The 24,807-nt window shown below is 38.8% G+C and overlaps 1 protein-coding gene across 9 annotated transcripts in view; it reads right to left on the bottom strand.

Moving 5' to 3' along the window:
- The window catches only part of NARS2 (asparaginyl-tRNA synthetase 2, mitochondrial), a 138,512-nt gene that overhangs the window by 19,624 nt on the left and 94,081 nt on the right, over positions 1-24,807 (bottom strand). For 6 of the 9 annotated variants that reach the window (XM_009186997.2, XM_003910478.4, XM_021926358.1 and 3 more), the window contains 4 exons: positions 20,286-20,384; positions 20,137-20,174; positions 10,497-10,563; positions 7,470-7,607 (listed from right to left, as the gene is read on the bottom strand). In XM_009186997.2, the coding sequence (XP_009185261.1) occupies positions 7,470-7,607; positions 10,497-10,563; positions 20,137-20,174; positions 20,286-20,384 (342 nt within the window). The other 3 variants (XR_002517133.1, XM_021926360.1, XM_009186998.2) reach the window with 3 other exon arrangements.

Raw genomic sequence — 24,807 nt, 5'->3', positions numbered from 1 at the left:
CCTTGGCCTCCCAAAGTGCTGGGATTAGAAGCGTGAGCTACCGTGCCCTGCCAGTCTCAGGTATTTTTTATAGCAATTTAGAGCAACTCTATTTTACTAAAATGGACTGACACAGAGACCACTGTTTATTCCTTCAGAATGTTTTAGTTTCACTTCTTCCTCTGCATTTTCACTGTTGAGATTATAAGCAAAAGTCCCATAACTATGTTACTTGTCTTTAATTTCCCCCTTCCCCAATCCATCCTGTGTGTCAGGTTAATTTTTTCATCTGCCATTATCTTAAAAGACATACAATGCCTCTCTATTGTTTACTGGATAAAGCCCAAGCTATCTTTAACACTCCAGTCTCTCCATAATTGTTTCTATCTTGTCTAGCCATCTTTATCACCCAATAATTCCTTACTCCATTATTTTTATACACAGAATTTTAATTTTTAAAGCAATTTTATAAACATTTGTTCATCTGATTTCCACAACAAACCCAAGATGACACAAGTGTGTAATTCCCTTTTAAAGTAAACTTCAAGTATAACGTATATGTAAAAAGTACACAAATAACTAGTATACAGTTCTATAAATTTTCACAAACACACCATGAAGCACCATACGGATCAATAAATTGAACAGTAGTAGAACCCCAAAAAAGTCCTCCTAAGGTGTTTTTTAGTTACTACCCCTACCAAAAGTAACCTCTTTCCTGACCTCTATCACCAGAGGGTGGTTCTGTCAATTTTTGAACTTTCTAGAAATAGTATCATACAGTATATACTATTCTGTGTCTGGTTTCTTTTACTCAAAGTACGTTTGTGAGATTCATTATGGTGATACATGCAGCAATAGTTTGTTTATTGGCAATTCTCTTCATTGGTGTATCTGCTGGTTTGAGGCTCCAGCGGTTTTGATGTAGGTCAGTTCATTAACTCCAGCCCAGGAAAATTCATGACACACCTCTTGGTTGAGTACTTATTCTCACTGCTGAATAGTGTCCCATTACATAAATATGCTACAATCTAGTTATTTATTCTACCGTTCTTGGTTTAGTTTTCCCCCCATTTTTAACCTATTACAAACAGTGTTGCTGTGAATAGTCCTGTACATATTTTAGGGCATTCATGTACATATTTTGAGAGAAACAGCTGGATCATAGAATATGCATATATTCAGCTTGAGTAGATATTGCCTAATAGTTTCCAAAGTGATTGCACCAAATTATACTTCTACCAGCAGCACAGGAGAGTTGTATTCCTAACATTGTCACCAACAGCTGGAATCACAGGCTTTTTCATCTTATCTATTCTAGCTGGTACATAGTGGTGTCTTTCTGTTATTTTAATTTGCATTTCCCTATCAACAAATGAGATTGACTATGATCCCCTGAGAATACTGAGGACAAGAAAGATCAAGTGGTATATCCAGGAACAAAACCCAAGTTTCTTGGCTATAAGTCCACAGCTCTTCCTGCCAACCCACACAAACTCTTCACTCCCAGAAAGATAAAGATTCTAATGAAGCTGCCATACATGCTGTATTTCTGCCTTCCTAAAACACAGCTATATACTTTTCATATATTACTTGATTTAATCCTCACAACTCCATAAAATATTATGGTCTCATTTTTATAGATCAGGAAATTAAGACACAAAGAGATTAGGTGGCATATTTAAGATCACACAGTTTAAAATTCAGAGTTGGGACTTGAACCCAAGAGTGTCTAATTCTATAGCCACTAGACTTTCCTTCATGCCATTTTGCTACCACTCACAAAATTAAAGATGCTTTTTAGCTTCCCAGCAAATTCACAGCAGATCAACTCACTACTCACTACTCGTCGACAGTGTGTCTTAAACTTTGTTGGATTTGATTCATTAATCCATTCATCCATCCACCACATGGATACTAGGTGTCCACATGTCCCAGGCATTACACTAGGAATACACTGATGAGTGAAAAAGAAGTTGATATGGTTTGGCTCAGTGTCCCCACCCAAATCTCATCTTGAATTGTACTTCCATAATTCCCACTTGTGGGAGGGAGCTGGTGGGAGATAACTGAATCATGGGGACACTTTCCCCCACACTGTTCTTGTGGTAGTGAATCAGTCTAAGGAGATCTGATGGTGGTTTTTTTTTTTTTTTTTTTTTTTTTTTTTGAGATGGAGTCTCACTCTATTGCCCAGGCTGGACTGCAGTGGTGTGATCTCAGCTCACTGCAACTCTGCCTCCTGGGTTCAAGCAATTCTCCTGTCTCAGCCTCCCGAGTAGCTGGGACTACAGGTGCCTGCCACCACACCCACCTAATTTTTGTATTTTTAGTAGAGATGGGGTTTCACCTTGTTGGTCAGGCTGGTCTCGAACTCCTGACCTCAGGTAATCCACCAGCCTTGGCCTCCCAAAGTGCTGGGATTATAGGCATGAGTCACTGTGTTGGCCAATCTGATGGTTTTCTTGCTGTTCTTGTTTTTGAGACAGAGTTTCACTCTTGTTGCCCAGGCTGGAGCACAATGATGCAATCTCGGCTTACTGCAACCTCTCCCTCCAAGGTTCAAGCGATTCTCCTGCCTCAGCCTCCCGAGTAGCTGGGATTACAGGTGTGCATCACCACGCCCGGCTAATTTTGTATTTTCAGTAGAGACAGAGTTTCTCCATGTTGGTCAGGCTGGTCTTGAACCCCCTACCTCAGATGATCTGCCCGCCTCGGCCTCCCAAAGTGCTGGGATTACAGGTGTGAGCCACCATGCCCAGATGATCGGATGGTTTTATAAAGGGTTTCTGCTTTCACTTCTCTCTCATTATCTCTTGCCGCTGCCATGTAAGATGTGCCTTTCACTTTCTGCCATGATTTTGAGGCCTCCCCAGCCATGTGGAACTGTTAGTCCATTAAACCTCTTTTTCTTTCCAGTCTTGGGTATGTCTTTATCAGCAGCATGAAAATGGACTAATACAGAAGTCCTCACTTTTTTTGACATAGAGGAAAAGGTCATTAATTAAATAGTCATGCACACAGATGTAAAATTACAACTGTTCAAGGTTATGATGGATTAAGAGTTAGTATCTCTGGGTGTGAAACTTAACATGGTAAGACTGTAGCATCTAATGGGGTCTCTGACTCAGACTAGAGGGTCAAGAAAGGTTTCTCTAAGGAAATGGTGATTGAGTATAAATATCAGTAAGTAAAATTATTTAGATGAAGACTGTTCTAGATTGAAGGAACAATATAAGCAAAGAGTCTGAGGTGACAGAAAGCACTGCATGTCTGAAGACACAGAAGAAGGGTGGTGTTAGGAGAGAACAAAGTGGAGCCCCACGGTACAACAGACCAGAGAAGGAGATGCAGCCACATTCTACTGGGCATTGTAGGTGACATAAAGGATTTTGGCTTTTATCCTAGGAGCAAAGGAAGCCACTGAATGGCTTTAAGAAGAGTGACAACATGATTGGGTTAACTTTTTTTTTTTTAAATGGAGATGGAGTCTCATTATGTTGTCCAGGCTGGTCTGGAACTCCTGGGATCAAGTGATCTGTGCACCTCAGGCTCCCAAAGTGCAGGGATTACATGCATGAGCCACTGTGCCCAGCCAGGATTTACATTTCCTAAAAACTCACACTAAAATGGGGAGAACTGATTCAGAAGAGAAAGAATGGATATATGAAGATCAGTTAGGACGCTACTAAAGTAGTCTAGGCAATATCTTAACCTGAAAAGGTAAAAGAGGAAATGAAGAGAAATGAATGGATATGAGAGATATTTAGGAGTGCAAAGCTGACAGAACTTAGTCAATGGAGGAAATGAGAAAGGAAGACTTCTGAGATGACTCAGGTATCTGGCATGTACAATTAGATGAATACAGAATACTGAAAGAAGATCAAATCTGCTGGGAGGAGAGGAGAAATCATAGGTTCAGTTTTGGATGTGTTGCATCTGAGATGCCTTTGAGATATGTAAATGGCAGTCAATGAGGTAGTAGGATATACAGTCAGCCCTCTGTATTCAGAGGTTCTGTATTTGTGGATTCAACCAACAGCAGATTTAAAATATTCAGGAAAAACAAATGAATGGTTGTATCTGTACTTACCATGTACAGGTTTTTTCTTGCCATTATTTCCCTAAACAATACAGTATAACAACTATTTACATAGCATTTACATTGTATTAGGTATTATAAGTAACCTATAAATTATTTAAAGCATACAGGAGGATGTGCATAGGTTATATGCATACCATATCATTTTACATAAGGGACTCAGTATCCTTGAATTTTGGTATCTGACAGGGGGCCAGTGGGTAGGGTATCCTGGAACCAATCCCTGAGGATACTGAGGGAAGAATGTAGATGAGTCTATAGCTCAGAGAATAAGTCTGGATTAGAGATAAAAACTTCTGACAGAATAAACAGTAAGCAATAGACACAGATGAAATAACATGAGGAAAAAAAAGACCACCAAGGACTGGGCCTTGAGGAATTCCAACATCTAATGAATAGAAAGAAATGGATAAATCTATACAGGAGACTAAGAAAGAATAAATGCTGAGAAAGGAGAAAAACAGGGATATTGTGATGTCACAGAAGTCAAGGGAGGAGAGGGTTATAAGAATAACAAAGTCATTAATAATGCTGATTAGCACTGACAGGTCAAGTAAAATAAAGACTTAAAAGTCTGCTGGATTTAGTAATATGAAGATCATTACTGATCCTAATAAGAGCTACTTCAATGGTGTGATGGGGTAGAAACCACAATGAAGTAGGAGTATAGAATGAGTGGGAGAGCTGTGGTGGTAAAAAAAATTCAATACCCATCCTAAAGTTGTTAAGTTTTGTTTAAGAAGCAAAACTTCCGCGCCTGTAATCCAAGCACTTTGGGAGGCCAAAGCGGATGGACTGCCTGAGCGCAACACTGTGAAATCCCGTCTCTACTAAAAAAAAAAAATTAGCCAGGGGTGGTGGCATGCATCTGCAGTCCCAGCTACTTGGCAGGCTGAGGCAGGAGAACTGCTTGAACCCAGGAGATAGAGGTTGCAATGAGCCGAGATCATGCCACTGCTCTCCAGCCTGGGCGACAGAGCGAGACTCTGTCTTTAAAAAAAAAAAAAAGAAAAGAAAAAAGAAAAGAAAGAAAGCAAAACTTATTAAGAGAACACAGAACACAGACACAATGCTACAGTTTTGCTAATTCTCTAAATGCAACAAAAATTCAAAAAAAGGAAGGCTCAAAGTAGCTGGGTAACCCAGGAAAGTCTTTATAGAGAAGGAAAGTCTTAAGCAGAGTACTTAAGTGCAAAATTGAGTGACTGAAAGATGCTCAATCGAGGGAAATTAAATGAGAAAAATACATGGTGTGTGTGTTGGAGGTGGAGCTGGAATTGGGATAGGCTGGAGTGATGAAAAAAAGCCAAGAGATATAGTTGTCTGTTTTGTAATAAAGGCTCAATACTGAATTATTTAGGACTAGATAATCTAGGTCCTAATGTCTCCTTTTTGCTGCCAACCTGGGGGCCAATTACACTAGAGGGCTGGTAGAAAAAAAGAGAATATAAGAATCATAAATCAATTGTGTTGCTCACTAGTTTTAGATGATTCTGTGTGAAAGGTGAGGATGAGTAAAGTGGCTAAAAGGTAATTTTATATTATTTGTGATTTTTAGGCAGTTGGAAGAAGTGGAAAAGAACACAGACTTTATAAAACCGAATCTGCAGTCTAGGAAAAAAATACGTATTTTAAAAATACAGACTTTAGAGCTAGAGGGAATCAGGTGTGAATACTAACTACTTACCACCTATGTAGCTTTGAAAATGCAATTAATCTCTGCATTCCAGTTTTTCACTTATAAAATGGGGAAACAAGCTTCTTAGCAAAGTTGTTTCTGGATTTAGAGATGAGATGGTAGTGCTTGATTCCTAAGCATCTAGTAAACAGTGGCCAATACAGTTGTATTAATACTATATGAGAAAACAGGAAATACAGTCAAACAGATAACCTTGTATACCTAAGAGAGGGACATATGGTTTACTGGTGGGCCTTAATCTACATTTTTTGTAAGTATTTATCCACAAGTTAGTGAAAAGCATCAGACAGTAAAGTGTAGTTTTTGGGCCTATTTTGAAATCAATATAATCTGTCTCATAGACTTTTAAAACTAATAATATTATATATGTAACTATTCATTAAGTATTTAGAAAGTTAAAATATATTCTTACTTTATATTATTGCCAACTTTAAACTTTAATTATTTGTTTTTCAGATAGGGGGCTCCCTCTGTCGCCCAAGCTAGAGCACAGTAACACCATTATGGCTCACTGAAGCCTCGAGTAATTCTCTCACCTCATCCTCTTGAGTAGATAGGACTACAGGTGAACGCCACTACTCCTGGCTAATTTATTTTTTGTTGAGATAGGGTATTCCTATGTTGACCAAGCTGGTCTTGAATCCCTGGTCTCAGCAATTTTCCCACCTTGGACTACCAAAGTGCTGTGATTACAAACATGAGCCACCACACCAGGTCATGTTATAGCTAATTTTGTAAAAACCAAAAGAATAAAAAAGGCAGGCCAGGTGCAGTGGCTCATGCCTGTAATCCAAGAAGTGGGAGGCTGAGGCAGGCAGATTACCTGAGGTCAGGAGTTTGAGACCAGCCTGGCCAACACAGTGAAATTCTGTCACTACTAAAAAGACAAAAATTTGCTGGGTGTGGCGGCACACGACTATAATCCCAGCTACTCGGGAGGCTGAGGCAGGAGAATCACTTGAACCTGGGAGGCAGAGGTTGCAGTAAGCCAAGATCGCACCATTGTACTCCAGCCTGGATGACAAGAGCGAAATTCTATCTCAAAAAAAAAAAAAGAAAGACAACTATAGTTAAGGGCAAAAAAAGAACACAGGACAAGAAACGGTAAAGACAGGCAAGAAACAGGATAGACAAGACAGGCAGATAGAGAAGAGACAGTCAGACAAGAACTAAGACAGGGAAAACCTGGATACCTTCATGGCCCTCCCCTTGCTATTTCTATTTGAGAGTCCAAACCAAAGCAGTCTAAGCCTCCTGCTCTGCCAAACCAGCTTTTCCTTTACCTGACTGTGCCACTGCTGTCATCTCTTGCCCAGCATGCCTTCCCTCCTAGGAGTCTCCTAACCAGTACTTAACCACAGACTAACTAGACTTAGTATAGCCATACAGTGTTCTAGGCCACTTCCTCTCAGTCATTAAAAAACAAAACAAAATGAAACAAAACGAAACGAAACAAAGAACTTGCACCTGCTAAACTAAGAAGAAGACCTTGTGACAGAAATGAGGAAGTATGTTTATAGAACACTGGGATCTTTTTTTGGAATAATTTTTAAGAGACGCCTTTGAAAAACTTTATCATTTTAAGAGATAAAAAGAGTGATAGATGACATTTAAGAAAAGATCCCAAAGGCTAAATGAAAAACCCACCCCAAGAGGACTAGCCCCAATTTATTTAGTATCTCTTCTTACTGTGTGCTGAGGGCCATCTTCATTATCCCTCATGTAGAAAGGCTTGATTGCTAATGGATAATTAATAATGAAGACAGGTATGTTGCCACAGTGCTTCACCAGGTACTTTTCATGTTCAGTTTGTAGATTAATACCCCACTGTAATGAGAAGAAAGAAATGACCAAAAGAGAAGACAGAGGTGAAATATACAATTAAGCATGTGAAAATAACCTGCATCAATTCCAAGGGCTTCATCTTCCTAAGGCTCCATGTGTGGAGCGAGCTGCTAAGGTTACACAGCTGACTAAACCAGAGAGACCTATTTGTTAACAAGAACACCTACAGGCCTGGAAAGATGAAAGCTGAGGCCAGTAGATAAACACTGCTTTCTGTGTCCCCATTGGTCCCCTACCCTCACCTCCCAGGAGCAGATAATACAGCACCTGCAGGAAAACAAAGTCTACTTTACAATGGGATAAAAAATTCTGACTTCAGAATCAGTTTTTAATAGTGCCTTACGCTTCTTCCACAGTAACTGTTCCTAAGTCTTGGGAAATTAAATGACAGAAGATAATAATCCTAATATTGAGCCTATCTTTGGCTAAATGACTTCTCTTGGTGACTTTTTTTTTTTTTTTTGAGACAGAGTCTGGCTGTGTCGCCCAGGCTGGAGTACAGTGGCACAATCTCGGCTCACTGCAACCTCCGCCTCCCGGGTTCACGTGATTCTCCTGCTTCAGCCTCCCACGTAGCCGGGACTTCAGGCGCCCGCCACCATGCCTGGCTATTTTTTTTTTTTTGTATTTTTAGTAGAGATGGGGTTTCACTATGTTGGCCAGGCTGGTCTTGAACTGCTGACCTTGTGATTTGCCCACCTTGGCCTCCCAAAGTGCTGGGATTACAGGTGTGAGCCACAGTGCCCGGCTGGTGACTTCTTTTTAAATAAAAAGAATCAACTCATGTGTGAGATGCTCTTTGATGAATATTTATTAACTCTGTTCAATATATTTATTAAGCAAATACTAATGTGCCTATTAAATTCCAGGTACCATATGATATACTGGATAAAGTGGTAAGAAAAATAGTTATAATCCCTGACTTCATGAAGCTTCCAGCATAGTAGACAAAGAAATGAAAACTTACACAAGAACTGATTATAAATATAACAAGCACAGGTTACTTTTGTAATATATAAAGACCTAACTTAATTGGGATTGAACTGGTACAAGGAACAGTTTAAACACAAAGGTTAACATTATCTTATTACCACCACTTGTTTGGCAATATCTTAGTTATAGGAAAAAAATAACTCAAATAGGAACAAAGAGTTTTGCCTCCAACACTATACACATGCCCACTGACAGATCATGTGGTCTTCTGGACCTGTATCATTGCCAATAAAATAAAAAAGCTTTAGCTGGGGACGGTGGCTCATGCCTTTAATCCCAGCACTTTGGGAAGCTGAGGAGTGCTTGAGCACAGACGCTCGAAACTAGCCTAGGCAACATAACCCTGTCTCTACAAAAAATAAAAAATCAGCCAGGCCTGGTGGCACGCACCTGTAGTCCCATATACTTGGGAGACCGAGTTGGGAGGACTGATGTGAGTCTGGGAGGTGGAATCTGCAGTGAGCCATGTTTGTACCACTGCACTCCAGCCTCGGCAACACAGACAGATCCTGTCTTTCAATAAATAAATAAATAAATAAATAAATAATAAAATAAAGGAGTTCCTTCACAGAAAGACAGAGTTGTACAATGGTTGTCAGGGGTCTGGGAATGGGGCAAATGAGGGGATACTGATCAAAGTGTACACACTTTCAGTTATAAGACGAACAAGTTCTGGGGATCTAATGTACAGTGTGGGTAGTGACAGACGTGTTAACTAATTTGACTGTAATAATTTATTACACAATGTATACGTGTATCAAATCATCATGCTGTATACCCTGAATATATATAATCTTCTTTTGTTGTTGTTCTTAGAGACAAGGTCTTTCTCTGTCACCTAGGCTGGAGGGCTGCAGTCGATCATGGCTCACTGCAATCTTAAACTCCTAGGCTCAAGCAATCCGCCTACCTCAGCCTCTTAAAGTGTTGGGATTACAGGTGTGAACTATCACACCCGGCCTATACAATCTTTATCAAGTAATTTTTGGAAAAAAAAAAAAAATTCTTGGCTGGGTACTGAGGCATGCTCCTATAGTCCCAGTTACTTGGGAGGCTGAAATGGGGGATCCCTTGGGCCCAGGAGTTCAAGATGAGCTGGGGCAACATAATGAGACCTTCATCTCTTAAATATAAAGTTCTTTAAAAGCAAAACAAAACAAAAACACCCCAGTGTTTTCCAGAGTGGCTCACAAACTAAAAGGCTCTATAAAGTTCAACTGAAAAACAAACCTGTTTCTGCAAGCACTAAATCTGGAAAAAGAAAAAAAAAAACAAAAAACCTGTTTAGTTATGTTGCCTAAATTTATTTGATAATATAACTTCCTTCGTTGGTCATCTTTTAATGTCATTCAGAATATACTTTGGAAAACACAGAATTAGTTGACTTCTACAGTAATATTATTTTTTTTTTAATTCACTTTTTTTTTTTTTTTGGGGGGGTAGAGACAGGGTCTCACTATATTGCCCAGGCTGGTCTTGAACTTTGGGGCTCAAGCAATCTGCCTGCTTTGGCCTCCCAAAGTGCTGGAATTATAGACATGAGCCCCAACAACTGGCCTCTAAAGTAATAGTCTATGATTATCTTTCTTTTTTAGAATTTTCATCTTCCTAAACATGGGATTCTCCTTTATAACCCCTTAGTCACTGCTATTCCAAATGATACAATTTATTTTTATTCTAAATTAATTCTGTTTTAAGTATCTCAACAAGATTGAGCAAATATCAAATAAAATCTGTAAGTCTGTGTACAAATGAGCAAATACCATATTTTGCTAATAACAGAAATAAGATGATTTTGAAGGATTCTTAATAAAGTAAGCTAAAGACAAGAAGGAAGCATTTTCACACACACATATATATATACACACAAAATACTACCTCTGGGGTGAAGGTGAAGTTCTGGGATGCTTGTTTTAAGATCTCCACTGCTTCAGTATAAGAAATGCTGGAGGAAAACAGGATACAAGCAGAGAAAAGTCAATACAATTGGGCTGCTGTTAACTAGTTCATTTTAAAACCAGAAAAAGCCTACTCCTATATCACACTGTGAGGTCATGAGGGAATACTGAATAATCGGGAATTAAGGCTGATCTAATCCTATAAAAGTCAGATCTGCCCGAAAAGAAGTAACCATTCAATAACCATTCAATAACCTCACTCCTCATCTACTTGCAATATACACAGCGAAGCTAGTCACTTAAGCAAGGAAAGATTATTCTCTGAATCCAAGATATGCCAATGCCCTAATAAAACGTATGAAATACTGAGACTACAACAGCAAAAGACTTTCTCCTAAAATTCACGATTAATTCACTTATTTATCCAACAGACATATACTTGGCACCTACTAGGCACTACACATAATTCTAGACACTGCAGATAAAAATAAAGCTCAGGGCCGGGTGCGGTGGCTCACGCCTGTAATCCCAGCACTTTGGGAGGCCGAGGCCGGTGGATCACAAAGTCAGGAGATCGAGACCATCCTGGCTAACACGGTGAAACCCCGTCTCTACTAAAAATGCAAAAAAAAAATTAGCCAGGCGTGGTGGCAGGCACCTGTAGTCCCAGCTACTAGGGAGGCTGAGGTAGGAGAATGGTGTGAATCCAGGAGGCAGAGCTTGCAGTGAGCCAAGATCGCACCACTGCACTCCAGCCTGGGCAACAGAGCGAGACTCCGTTTCAAAAAACAAAAACAAAACAAAACAAAAAATCTCAGCCTTCATGGAGCCAACGTTCGTGCATGCGTGTGTGTGTGTGTGTGTGTGTGTGTGTGTGTCTGTGAGAGAAAGAAAGAGCGAGAGATGCAGGTGAGGAAAGAGTAGACAGAGCAAACATCAGGTAGCTATTAGTATAATATCTTATAGTATATTAGTATAGTATAGTGTAATATAATAGTGTATTACTAAGATAATCGTAATATATTAGTATAAATGGGTAGCCATTAGTGCTATGAAGAAAAATAAAGTGGAGTAAGAAGACAGAGGGGGTTTGGGGTGCCATTTCAGATATGATGGTCAAGAAAGGCCTAAGTTTCTGACATCTGAACAGAAGTGTGCATCGAGTAAGGAAATGAACCACAGAAGTCTCTTGGGAGGAGTATTCCAGGCAAAAGGAACAACAAGTACAAGGATCTGAAGTGAGAAACAGTTTGGCTTGTTCATGGAACAAAAAGGGCAGTCAGTGTGACTAGAGCATGCTGAACAAGAGGAATCATGCACAGGAAATTACATAAGAAAGGCAGTCAGAAGTCAGATCACATGGAGTCTTTCAGGTCATACTAAGGGCCTGGTAATGTATTCTAAGCATTATAAGACTATTTAGGAAGATACTGATTCTCTCAACGAGACACTCTCATGCCTAAAGTAAGTCAAAGCAAGTGTTTCTTTTAATTTAACTATGTAAATAGGTAACTTATCTACACAGTTAAAAAAAAAATCAAGATGTATAAAAGAATATACATTTCCCTTCCATTGCGGCTCCAGAGACACCTAGTTCCTTTCCTTTCACACAATCACTGTTACCGGTATTGTGAATATCCCTCTAGAGGATTTTATTTATATAGATATGTAAATAATACACAATCTTCCTTTTTTATAGATGTCATACATATCATACACACTCTTTCACACTTAATTGTACAGAGTAATATACCTTGTAGATCTTTCTGTGTGTATATAAAGAAATTCTTCACTTTTTGTATTATATAATATTCCATTTTGTGGATGTAACATAATTAGTTTAACCAGTGACCTGACATTTCACATTCTAATCTTTTGCTATTATAAAACATGCCTATATATACCCGTTTAATATTATTACAAATAGTTATTATACACTAATTTGTCACATGGCAAAAGTGGAATTGTTAGATGAAAATTTGCAATTTTTATATTTTCTGAAAGGTTTTGCCAAAGATATTGCCCCTTTTATATCAATGTATACTCACCAGTAACATGAAAGTGTCAGTTTGCTTGTAAACTGTAGGTAAAATACTGCATCAGTATGGCTTTTTTTTTTTTTTTTTTTTACAAAAAATCTACAAACTTTCTGAAAGACTTTTGAGCTCAAAAAATAATTTATCCAGCACAAACTTATTCTCTGAAGCAAAAATGAAGTTCATATACATAACAACTAACCAGAAAGAGTTGTACTGTGTCATACAGTACAATAAAGCCCCTAAAGCTATGTTTTGAAAGATAGGTTTTTCCTAAGATGGAAAATCTATTCAAATTAAAATCTAGTATTAATAATAGGTAATTTTTAAGGTAGTAATGGTGGCGCTAGTTGTGTTGGTAGTAGCAGTAACAATGATTTTAAAATTAGCATTTTACAGAAGGGAAGCAGACGGTTAGAGAGGATCAATAACTTTCCAAAGGTTACTCATGTAAGTATATAGTAAATCTTGATCTGCTGACTCCAGAGTATACACTTTTAATGGCTAAGATAATGCCTAAAACACTTGGAGTTTCATATGTTCCATCAAAACAAAAGAAAATGGGCTCTGGGTTCTTCATCTGATTCTACCACTTAATCTGATTCTACTACTAGCTATGTAAGTCACTTCAACGTTGTGAAAGCATGTTATTAATTTTTGTAATGTGTTATACAAACATTTAAAAATTATTTGCACTTATAAAATAAGGATATTGAACTATCTTGTATAAAGTTCTTTTCTGTTTCGGCATTCTATCGTTCTATTATATCGATTACTTGGTATGATCTACCAATCATATACTGAGAAATATAAGAGCAGTCAAAATAATAAGCAGTAGATTTTGTACCATTGGTATGTTACTGTTTCATTATTAAGAAATGGCTCTCATGTCTAAATATCTCATTATTCCACGTCTTCCACTCCACACCCCAATACCTTCGTTAGGGGCAGAACTTTCAAGTTCAAATTACAGTTCTGACATTTGATATCCTTAATGGCTTCCATCAACTCTCTCCACTAAGTATTTTTCTTGATATATATAGAAAATAATATCTCTTCTCCTTTCCAGAAACTGTTTCCAAAGTGCTTTGAGGAAAGGAGGAAAAAACATTGCGATAGAGAATGATATGGCATCAAACTACCTTCATATTTCACATTTTTCATTGTTGAATAAAGAAAATTCATTATTCTGAAGCTGTTGGAGTAAAATTGCTAAACTACAAAGATAATTATTGTCATCCTTTGCCTCAAATTCACACAGAAAGATAAATGAAGAGCAAATAAAAAAGGTTAAATACTATTTTCAGAAACACAATAATATAAAGGAAATGTAAAATAAACTGAATACAATTTCTGCATAAAGGCTAAATTCAATTACTACACGAGTTGCTGAAATAGCATATTTTCATATAAAATAATTATAACAGGTAGTGAAAAATATACTGAAATCTACTCAAAAGAATACAAGCCACGTGGTATCTATACAGATTCAATAATTAACAGTGCAGTCTACATAAGCATAAAACAAAAGTTTGTCTTTTTTTTCTTTTCTCCCTGTTTCCCTGTTTTTTCTCCTTGTTTCCCTGTTTTTTCTTTTCTCTTTACTGTTTTTGGGATTCACTCAACAGTAGATTCAGCTACACCAGTATTTTCAGAAATTTCAGCGTCAATGCCTTAAAAAGCATGAAACAGCAGAGAGGTGATGCCAAGGTGGTACAGAGGGCACCACCACACAACCTATTTCTCGACTTGATACCTCTGATGTTGCTGACTTAATAATCACTGTCATCGGACCAGCACCATCTCATTATGCTTTTTTTTAGTGGCTACCTTGCATATTTTAACACGCATATCTGACTTAACAGTCTAAAGCAGCTGGGTGTGGTGGCCTGCACCAGTTCTCAGTTACTCAGGAGGCTGAGGCAGGAGGGATCGCTTGAGCCCAGGAGTTCAAGCCTGCAGTGAGCTATGATCACACCACTGCCCTCCAGCCTGGACGATAGAGCGACGTCCTAGCTCTTTAAAAAAAAAAAAAAAAAAAAAAAAGTCTACAGTTCACCAGTTTCTCTCTCTTCCTTCCAAACACCACAAGGACTAACATTTCAACTATGAACGTACCTCTTCAGTTTTACAAGTTATTGCTGCCCAGTATTTCAGTTCTAAGGTAACAGGTATTTTCTTTCAACTATGTGAAGATACTATTTTGTCAATCTATTGTCATTACTGTCCTTTGAACTTCTTGGGAATCTAATGCTGTTTGTTATGTCTGCTGTTCTTCCTCATGGTAGATATTTCCCTGTGTATTTGGACTGAGATTATCTTAAGTAGAGTTTGTTTTGGGAATATCATGCCACTTGGGTTGAGGGTACAAACTTCAAGATTGGTTTTATATTAGTTTCTACAGCTACTCCAGTGTTATCACTAACTGAAAATTTTTATTTTAATGCCTTAGCACGAAGATTCTTGAACTACACAGGAAACAAAAATTCAAACTCTAGGCTCACTTAAGGGCCAACTGTGGCTGCAAATTCTCAATGGAGACTATTTCTGTTTTGTCTCTATCCTTAAGCCCAGGCTAAAGCATATATACTTCTATACTTCTCTGTAAATTCTCTACACTGGCTAGCTCAATTTTCTGTTTGTTTGCTTATTTTCTAATTGGTCCTTTCATTAAGGGTGTAGTCCTTGGCCAGTTCTAGCTTTGTGTATATGTGTGTGCATTTGTGGGGATATCTTGATTCTCATTCATTCTGCTATGTCTATTCTCATGTCCTCTCATTGCTGTTAAAACCTCTGGTTTCAAAGAATGGAAAATCGCCCTCCAGTTTCCCTACCCTACACCCTGAGAATCCTCAGCATCACACCAACTGTGCATATCACCCTGGTGTTTGGTTCCTTCTTCATTTCTAGCACCTGGAACTTCTCCTCCTTTCTAGTGAATTCAACAACATATTTAAAAGAATCTTATAATATTTTAAGTATTATTTTTAGAAGTTTTGTAGTAAGGGTGTTTTCAAATTATCTAGTCTGACATATTGCTTTTAACAGTATCGTTATTAAATCCTTTCAACAATATGACAGAGTATTTTTTTATAGATGTGGAAACTGAAGTTCAGAAAAGTGAAAGATTCACTATTCATCAAGGTCATAGTTGTAATTAAATTATTCATATAAATATTTAACTGTTCATCTTTTTCTCTAGATTTTAAACTCCATAAAAAAATAATAGATGTTTGTTTTCATTATTCTCAACAACTAGCAAAGTGCCTAACTCATATTAGGCAGTCAATAAATACTTGTTAAAAAATATTAATTTACTCATTAATGGCTAGTAAATGGTAGGGCCAGGATTACAATCCAGGTTCGCTGAATCATGGTTCACAACCCTCAGTGACTGAAGTAAATAGTGATATGAGCCAATAAGAGACCTGAGGAGAGAATCCAGCCTAAAGAAGAAAACCTTTACAGCCACTGTTACTCAAGTCATTTGTTTGTGCACTCAATTACTCAGTATTTACTGAATGTCTATTAGAGGCACTGTGCTAAGTCCTAGGGGCATAATAGTAAGCAATTTAAACACAGCCTCTGACCTCATAGAGGTAGTAGACACCAAACAAATAATCACACATATACATTTATTTTAAAATGTTTGAATTTTTCATTGACAAATAACTAGTTTATGTATTTACAGGATACGATGTGATTTTGGTATTATACACTGTGGAATGAATATATCAAGGTATTTAACATATCTATCGCCTCGCATGCTTCATTTTTTTTTTTTTTTTTTGCAGTGAGAAGATTTAAAATCTACTCCTTCAGCAATTTTGAGATATACATTACAATTAATTATGGTCACTTTGTTACGCAGTAAATCCTGAATACTTACTCCTCTGATCTAAATGAAACTTTGTACCCCTTGGTCAATTTCTTTCCATTCCCTTCAAGAACCCCTCACCTGCCACTGGTAACTACCATTCTACTCACTACTTCTCTTTTTTTTTTGTTGTTGTTTTTTTTTGTTTGTTTTGTTTTTTTTGAGACGGAGTCTCGCTGTGCTCCCAGGCTGGAGTGCAGTGGCGTGATCTCGGCTCACTGCAAGCTCCGCCTCCCGGGTTCACGCCATTCTCCCGCCTCAGCCTCCCAAGTAGCTGAGACTACAGGCGCCTGCCACCACGCCCGGCTAGTTTTTTGTATTTTTAGTAGAGACGGGGTTTCACCATGTTAGCCAGGATAGTCTCGATCTCCTGACCTCGTGATCCACCCGCCTCAGCCTCCCAAAGTGCTGGGATTACAGGCTTGAGCCACCGCGCCCGGCCTACTCACTACTTCTCTAAGTGTAACTTTATTACATTTCACATCAAAGTGAATCACGCAGTATTTGTCTTTCCATGCCTAGCTTCTTTCACTTAGCATTAAGTCTTCCAGGTTGATCCATGTTGTCACAAATAAGATTTCCTTTGAATAGTATTCCACTGTGTATACACACATTTACTTTATCCAGTCATCCACTGATGGACACTTAGGTTGATTCCATATCTTGGCTACTATGAATAGTCCTGCAAAGAACATATAAGTGCAGATATCTCTTTGACATACTGACTTCAGTTCTGGATACGTACCCAGAGGTAGGACTGCTGAATCATATGGTAAATATGCTTTTAGTTTTTTGAGAAATCTCCCATACTATCCCCCGTAACAGCTCTTCTAATTTACATTCCCACTAACAGTATACAAGGGTTCCCAAGTGCCACATCTTTACCAACACCTGTTATCATTTGACTTTTTTTTTTTTTTTTTTTTTGATACAAGGTCTTGCTCTGTCTCCCAGGCTGGAGTACAGCAGTGTCTGTGATCACAGCTCACTGCAGCCTCAACCTCCTGGGCTTAAGCAGTCCTCCCACCTTAGCCTCCTGAGTAGCTGGCACTATAGGCAGGTGTCACCACACCTGGCTAATTTATTTTATTTTTTTTTGTAAAGACAAGGTCTCACTATGTTGGCCAGGCTGGTCTTGAATTCCCGGGCTTAAGTGATCCTCCCACCTCAGCCTCCCAAAGTGCTAAGACTACAGGCATGAGCCAACGTGTCTCATTCTACTTTTTGATAACAGCCATCCTAACAGGTGTGAGGGGATATCTCACTGTGGTTTTAATTTGCATTTTATTAATTAGTGATGTTGGACACTTTTTGATAAACCTATTGGCCATTTGTATCTTACACAAATGTAAAACATTTGTGATGTCTGCCTGTCTGAGCAAAGCATAGGGGTGGATGCTGAGGCTAGATGGGGTGGCTGCCCTGCAGGGGCTCAAACCAGATAGACTTTCCTACTGAGTTTCTGCAGCAGCCAGCTGGACTTTGTAAATGGGCTATGCCACTGGCTGGTATCTCTGATCAGGTGCTCCTGCTGGCAGGAACACAGCCATCACCAAGATCCGTGTGCTGGTTGCTGTGAGCACTGCCCCACTCCTTTGTTCCTACTTGACTCCTGGTAGTGCAGACCTTACCCCCAGGGTTCCCTGTGAGAAAGGAATGGGCCTCCTAGGAAGCATCAAAGAATGCTGGGGAAATTGGATAGCTGTCTCTTTTTCCACTGTATTAACTGTGTGCCCAGGGGAATCTTCTGTGTGGTGCTGTGCCTACTTAGGGGAGGGAGGATTCAATCAAATTGAGGCCATTGCTCCTACACTTCTAATGCACTTTTTGTTCTGTGGTCCATCTGGGTGTCTCAACTTCATTCCCAAGTTTTGGGATTTTCACAAAGATGTTCTTGTATGTGACTAGTTGCCAAATGGACTTTCTGTGGTGAAGGCTGGGACCTTCTATTCACCATCTTGCTGATGTTCCTCTCCCCACAAATTTAAACTGCAACTATGACTTGTAGTATGCAGAATGGATTGTGACAATGACAATGATTGAAATGGCACAGCCCAAGAGGACATTTTCCAACCTTAACATTTTACGGAAAAGGACTCGAAAGCACAAGAGTTAAGTGACACGTAAGAGTCGTAAGGATAGTGGGGCAGCTACAACCACTCTACCCTTCCAGTGCCTTTCCAAATATATGAAAACCTCAGGCTAAAAGTCTGAGCTCTGAAATCAGATGAACATGAGCTTGAATCACCATTTCATCTTTTACTCAACCTCTTTGCCGGGATTCTCAATCTGTAGAATGAGAATAATAACTACTTGGAGTTTTGAAGATAAAATGAGCTACTAATGTATGTAAATTTTATCACTGTCTGGGTAAATATTCAACAAATTGTGAATATTATTTCTGCATTTTGAATCTTTTCATTAGATAGGAGCTGGAAAACTAAGATCCTTCCCTGGTTGTTCGGTCACCAGCAGAGACTCCTTGAGAAGGCCAAATTACTTCTTTCCTCATCTACTTAATGACCACTTTTATCAATATACTCATGCCCAAGACTATCTTATAAAACTCCAGACCCACACTTTCAGTTGCCTATCCAACATCTATGGCTGGATGTCTGAAAAGCATCTCAATCTTAATGTTTGTGTTCCTGATACCACTCCTTCCTCTCAAAGCTCCTGCCCCAGTACTCTCTTAAGGATTTCCCAACTTCAGTTAATGGCAACTTCATTTTTGCAGCTGTAGGAGAAAAAAAAACATTGAAGGTACCCTTAACTCCTCTCTCTCGCCCTCAGTAAATCCTGTTTGTTCTATCTCTAAAATATATTCAGAATAGGAGCTCTTGCCACCATCCTGGTCTGTGATGGTTAATTTTATGTGTCAACTTGGCTGGGCCATGGTGCCCAGATATTTGGTCAAAGAGTATTCTGAATGCTTCTATGAAGGTGTTTTTTGGATGAAATTAATGTCTAAATCAATGGACTTTGAAAAAAGCAGATTATATTACCCTTCATAATGTGGGTGGTCTAAATCCAATTAGTTGAAGTTTTTACTAAGACAAAGACTAATCTCCCCCTGAAAAAGAAGGAATTCTGCCAGGAGACTGCCTTTGGACTTGAATGGCAACTCTTTCTTGATTCTCCAGCTTGTCCTACTCCCTTAGATTTTAAACGCAACAAGCCTCTACAATTATGTGAGCCAATTCTTTACAATAAACCTCTCAATCTCTCTCTCTCTCTCTCTCCACACACACACCCCGCCCTCAAACTTGGCTGGTCATGTTTCTCTGGAGAACCCTAATATACAGTCTAAATCATCATTAACTCTCACACTGATCACTGTGGTAATCTTTTAGTTTTCTGTTCCTGAATTCCTGTCTTGCTGTAACTTACACCGAGCATGTTTTTTACAGTTTGTTTAGTGCAAGTTTGAATTATAGTTACAATAGTTAATAATTACTAGATTTTTATCTTGCTATGATTTATTAATTTATTGATGAAACACTGATTATCAATTATGAACCAAACATAAGAGCTATAAAAATAATTAGAACATGGATCTTGCCTGGAATCTGGGGAGTGTCTATATATACACACTATATATATAGGATCTATATAAGCAGATATAAATTTAAAAAATTATAATATAGTGTGATAAATACAGTGATAAAGAATGAATAAAGTTCAAAGAAAGTATAACATCTACTTACATTAAAAAGTTGTTTTTTAGCATATGTTCTAATATGTCCTTAATAAAAAGAAGACAAAAAATAAATTTTAAAAATACAATTTTATTCATTATGTATAATTAACACATTAAACAGTAGATGTATTGGGCTTTATCCACAAAACTAATTACCTTTTGGCCAGGAGCTATGAATTTGTGACAGAGTTCAACATCTTCAGGACAATGTGAGAGAACCATCATTGTTGTAGCCTTGAAGAGTTCCTCTATAACCTAAGAGAAATGAAACAGAATCACCTGACACGTAAGCAATTTTACATGAAAAACTCGTTCAGGTATCAATAAGGACTGCACTCCAGGTTTTAGCAACTATAAATCCACTAAGTCTTTTAATCCTTGAATGTACCATGAAAAATTGGTTCAGTTTTCCAGGCATCTCAATTTCCTTGGTGTGTGGCAGGGAGGAAGAAAAAAGGAAATGTTTTAATCTTATGTTGACAGTTTCAATACTGGTAAAGAAATGAGATGTCAAATGAACAGCTATAACTGATCAATGTCTCTCCAAATTTCAACAAACTCACTTGTAGAATCAGGGTAATAACAGCACCTAACTTACAGGATGTTTGAGAGAATTAAATGAGATAAACCATGTGTCACACTTAGCTTAGTACTGGTTCAGAGAAGCACACAACAAACATCAGTTCTTGTCAACAGTAAGAACATTTTGAAAAGTGGTTTATTCACTCACTGATAAATGAAAGTCAACTTTAAAATTACAGAAATGATGATATATCTAAATATAAATATATACATTTTTTGCTTTGCTAATGGCCAAAATAAAAATAACATGAAGCAGCATACAGCAAAAATCAGTATATAAGAACTTATTCTCAAGACCAGCCTGGGCAACATGGCAAAACTCTGTCTCCACAGAAAGAAAGAAGAAAAATTAGCTGGGCATAGTGGTGTGTGCACCTGTAGTCCCAGCTCCTCAGGAGGCTGAGTTGGGAGGATCACTTGAGCCAGCGAGGTTGAGGCTGCAGTGAGCCATGATCATGCCACTGCAACCCCAGGCCAGGTGACATCTCAAAAAACAACAAAAAAAATTATTCTTCCATGGGTGCCCATAGGAGACTCATAATAGAAACTTGTTCTTAGAAGGAAAAAAGTGACTGGAATGGAAAATATTTCTAAAATGTTTTTATTCACAACCAACATTCTTGGTTTTAAATCAATGAGACAGTATTAGGTCTTCTAAATGGTGTATTCACAAAGGTGCACATATGTATAAAGTACAGGCTGCCTTAAAGGCAGGTATCTTCTCTTCCTCTGTTGCATACTAGTAGATCCTCTTGAGGGTGGAAGCATAGTGAAGGCATAATTGTCAATGGAAGTACATTAATATAGTCAGATATAGGAAAACACTTAAATACCAGTGACAACCAGATCTATTTTATGATGTTTCAGTCATTATTAGTGTTATTTATTTAATTATTTATGAGACAAGGTCTTGCTCTGTCACCCAGGTTGGAGGGCAGTGGTATAATCATAGCTCACTGCTGCCTTGATCTCTCAGGCTCAAGAGATTCTCCTGCCTCAGCCAACTATGTAACTGGGACCACAGGCATGCACCATCACATCCAGCTGATTTTTTGTTTTTTATTACAGATGAGGTCTCGCTGTATTGCCCAGACTGGTCTCGAACTCTCAAGTTCAAGTGATCCTCCCTTCTCAGCCTCCCACAGTACAAATTAAAAATTTATGCAGCCAACAAACATATGGAAAAAAGCTCATCATCAGTGGTCATTAGAGAAATGTAAATAAAAACCACAATGAGATACCACCTTATGCCACTTAAAATGGCAATTATTAAGAAGTCAGGAAACAACAGATGCTAGCAAGGCTGTGGAGAAACAGGAATGCTTTTACATTGTTGGTGGGAGTGTCAATTAGTTCAACCATTGCGAAGACAGTGTGGCGATTTCTCAAGAATGTAGAATCAGAAAAGCATTTGACCCAGCAATCCCATTACTGGGTATGTACCCAAAGGATTTGAAATCATTCTACTTTATAAAGACACATGAATACATGTTTATTGCAGTACTATTTGCAACAGCAAAGACTTGGAATCAACCCAAATGCCCATCAATGATAGACTGGATACTGTGATAGACTGGATACTGTATACACCACGGAATACTATGCAGCCATGAAAAAGAATGAGTTCGTGTCCTTTGCAGGGACATGGATGAGCTGCAAGCCATTATTCTAGGCAAACTAACGAACAGAAAACCAAACACCACGTGTTCTCACTCACAAGTGGGAGCTGAACAATGAGAACACATGGACACAGGGAGGGGAACATCACACACTGGGGCCTGTCAGGGGATGGTGGGCAAGGGGAGGGAGAGCATTAGCACAAATACCTAATGCATGTGGGGCTTAAAACATAGATGATGGGTTGATAGGTGCAGCAAACCACCATGGCACATGTATACCTAGGTAACAAACCTGCACATTCTGCACATGTATCCCAGAACTTAAAAGTAAAACAAAAACAACACAACACAAAACAACACAACGCAACTCTGGTCAGAATACAAAGAGCAACTCAGAAAAATAAACAATGATAGGTGGACTGGGAACTAGTCAACTTGATTAATAACCTGAAATGGAGAAGAATTTTAGTTCCATTTTTACCTCCTTTGTCTCCTGGTTTTGATTTGGGGGTAAAACATTGATCTGTTTAGTAGGCACAGGAAGCAAAACTTCTGGAAGAAAGCTCCTACTACTAGTCTGGTAAAGTCCCTGTAGGATAGGGTGTTTACAGGAAAATCCTTGGTTGTTTTGTCCCCCACTCTTTTCTCTCTTCTGTTCCTGGCCAAAAGGTAGCCCCAGCTGTGGAGTGGCACTGTCAGGGTGAGTGGCACAAGCACCTAAAACTCCAAGACAAGACCTGCTTCTCCAACAGAGGAACTGGGAAAGGGAGACTGCTGTCTGAAGAGTGTGGATGTGGGTAATCTCTATTATTATTATTACTATTTTTTGAGATGGAGTCTTGCTCTTATCACCCAGGCTGGAGCACAGTGGCACGATCTCGGCTCACTGCAATCTCCGCCTCCCAGGTTCAAGCGATTCTCATGCCTCAGCCTCCCGAGTACCTGGGATCACAGGCGCGTGCCACCATGCCCGGCTAATTTTTGTATTTTTAGTAGAGACAGGGTTTCACCATGCTGGCCAGATTGGTCTCGAACTCCTGACCTCAGGTGATCTGCCCGCCTCGGCCTCCTAAAGTGCTGGGATTACAGGCATGAGCCACTCTGCACCCAGCCCGTTATTAATATTTTTTTTGAATGTTTTCTCTTGCCAGTTTGACCCAATGGTGGCCACAGTCACCTGGAAATGAATAACATGGTGGCGACTAAGACCTGGGAGAAATCTGTCTTTCTGGCCAGAGAAACCAAAATGGGGGGCTTCAGGTAGCCAGACAGTGTGAAGGAAATTCTGAAGAATAGGAGAAGGTGACCCTCTAATTGTGTATGAAGTAACACAAGGCTAGGGTTCACCTCCAAGCAATGTATATGTGAAACAGACCCAAAGAAGCCCAGTGAAAGCTTCTGACAATGAACTACAATATAAATCACTGTGCAATTTCCAGACTAACTATGAGTAGCACATGCATCAGAAAGACTCAAATAGCATAGCAGAGGCTTTGAAAACTTAACTGACGTGGAAACCAACGCCAATAGAAAGTAAGATAAAACTTACAGTCTGAATCTAACCAGTTTAATAACTGGTAAAAACAACAACAAAAATAATTCCATTTCCAAAGGATTTTAACAGAACCCAGAGTGTCAGAACATGACATTAAAAACATCCAGGATATAATTAAAAATTACCGGACATACAAAGAACCAGGAAAATCTTATGAATTCTCATGAGAAAAAATAATCAATAGATATATATACACAGAAGACTCAGATATTGAAATTATCTGACAATTTAAAACAGGTATTATAACCATCTTCCACAGGTAAACGAAACATTCTTAAACAGAAAGATAGAACTTCTCAGTGGAGAAAAAGAAACTAAAAATAAATAAAAATTTTAGAATTGGAAAATATGTGAAAGAAAAATTTCACAGGATGGGCTCATTATCACAATGAAGATAAAAGAGGAAAGAATTAGTAAGTTTGAAGACAGTTCAGCTGAAATGCCCCCTACTCTGAATTACAGAAAGAAAAAATACTAGCTAGGCATGGTGGCTCATGCCTGTAATCCCAGCACTTTGGGAGTCTGAGGTGGACGGATCACTTGAGGTCCGGAGTTCAAGACCAGCCCAGCCAACATGGTGAAACCTCGTCTCTACTAAAAGTACAAAAATTAGTCGGGTGTGGTGGCGGGTGCCTGTAATCGCAGCTACTCAGGAGGCTGAGGCAGGAGAAATGCTTGAACCCGGGAGGTGGAGGTTGCAGTGAGCTAAAATCGTGCCACTGCACTCCAGCCTGGGCAACAGAGTGAGACTCTGTCAAGAAAGGCAGAAAGACAGAAAGGCAGGCAAGAAGGCAGGAAGGCAAGAAAGCAAGAAAGCAAGCAAGCAAGACAGACAGACTCATTAATAATAAGCAGAGCATCACAGCACCATGGGACGATATCAAAAGGTTTTATATTCGTGTTATTGGAGTACCAGAAGCAG

This window comes from Papio anubis, chromosome 12, assembly GCF_008728515.1.
Source record: "Papio anubis isolate 15944 chromosome 12, Panubis1.0, whole genome shotgun sequence".
NCBI classification, from domain to species: Eukaryota; Metazoa; Chordata; class Mammalia; order Primates; family Cercopithecidae; genus Papio; species Papio anubis.
Note: the sequence above shows the minus strand (reverse complement) of the source record. Positions and strands in the feature narration are given on the sequence as shown.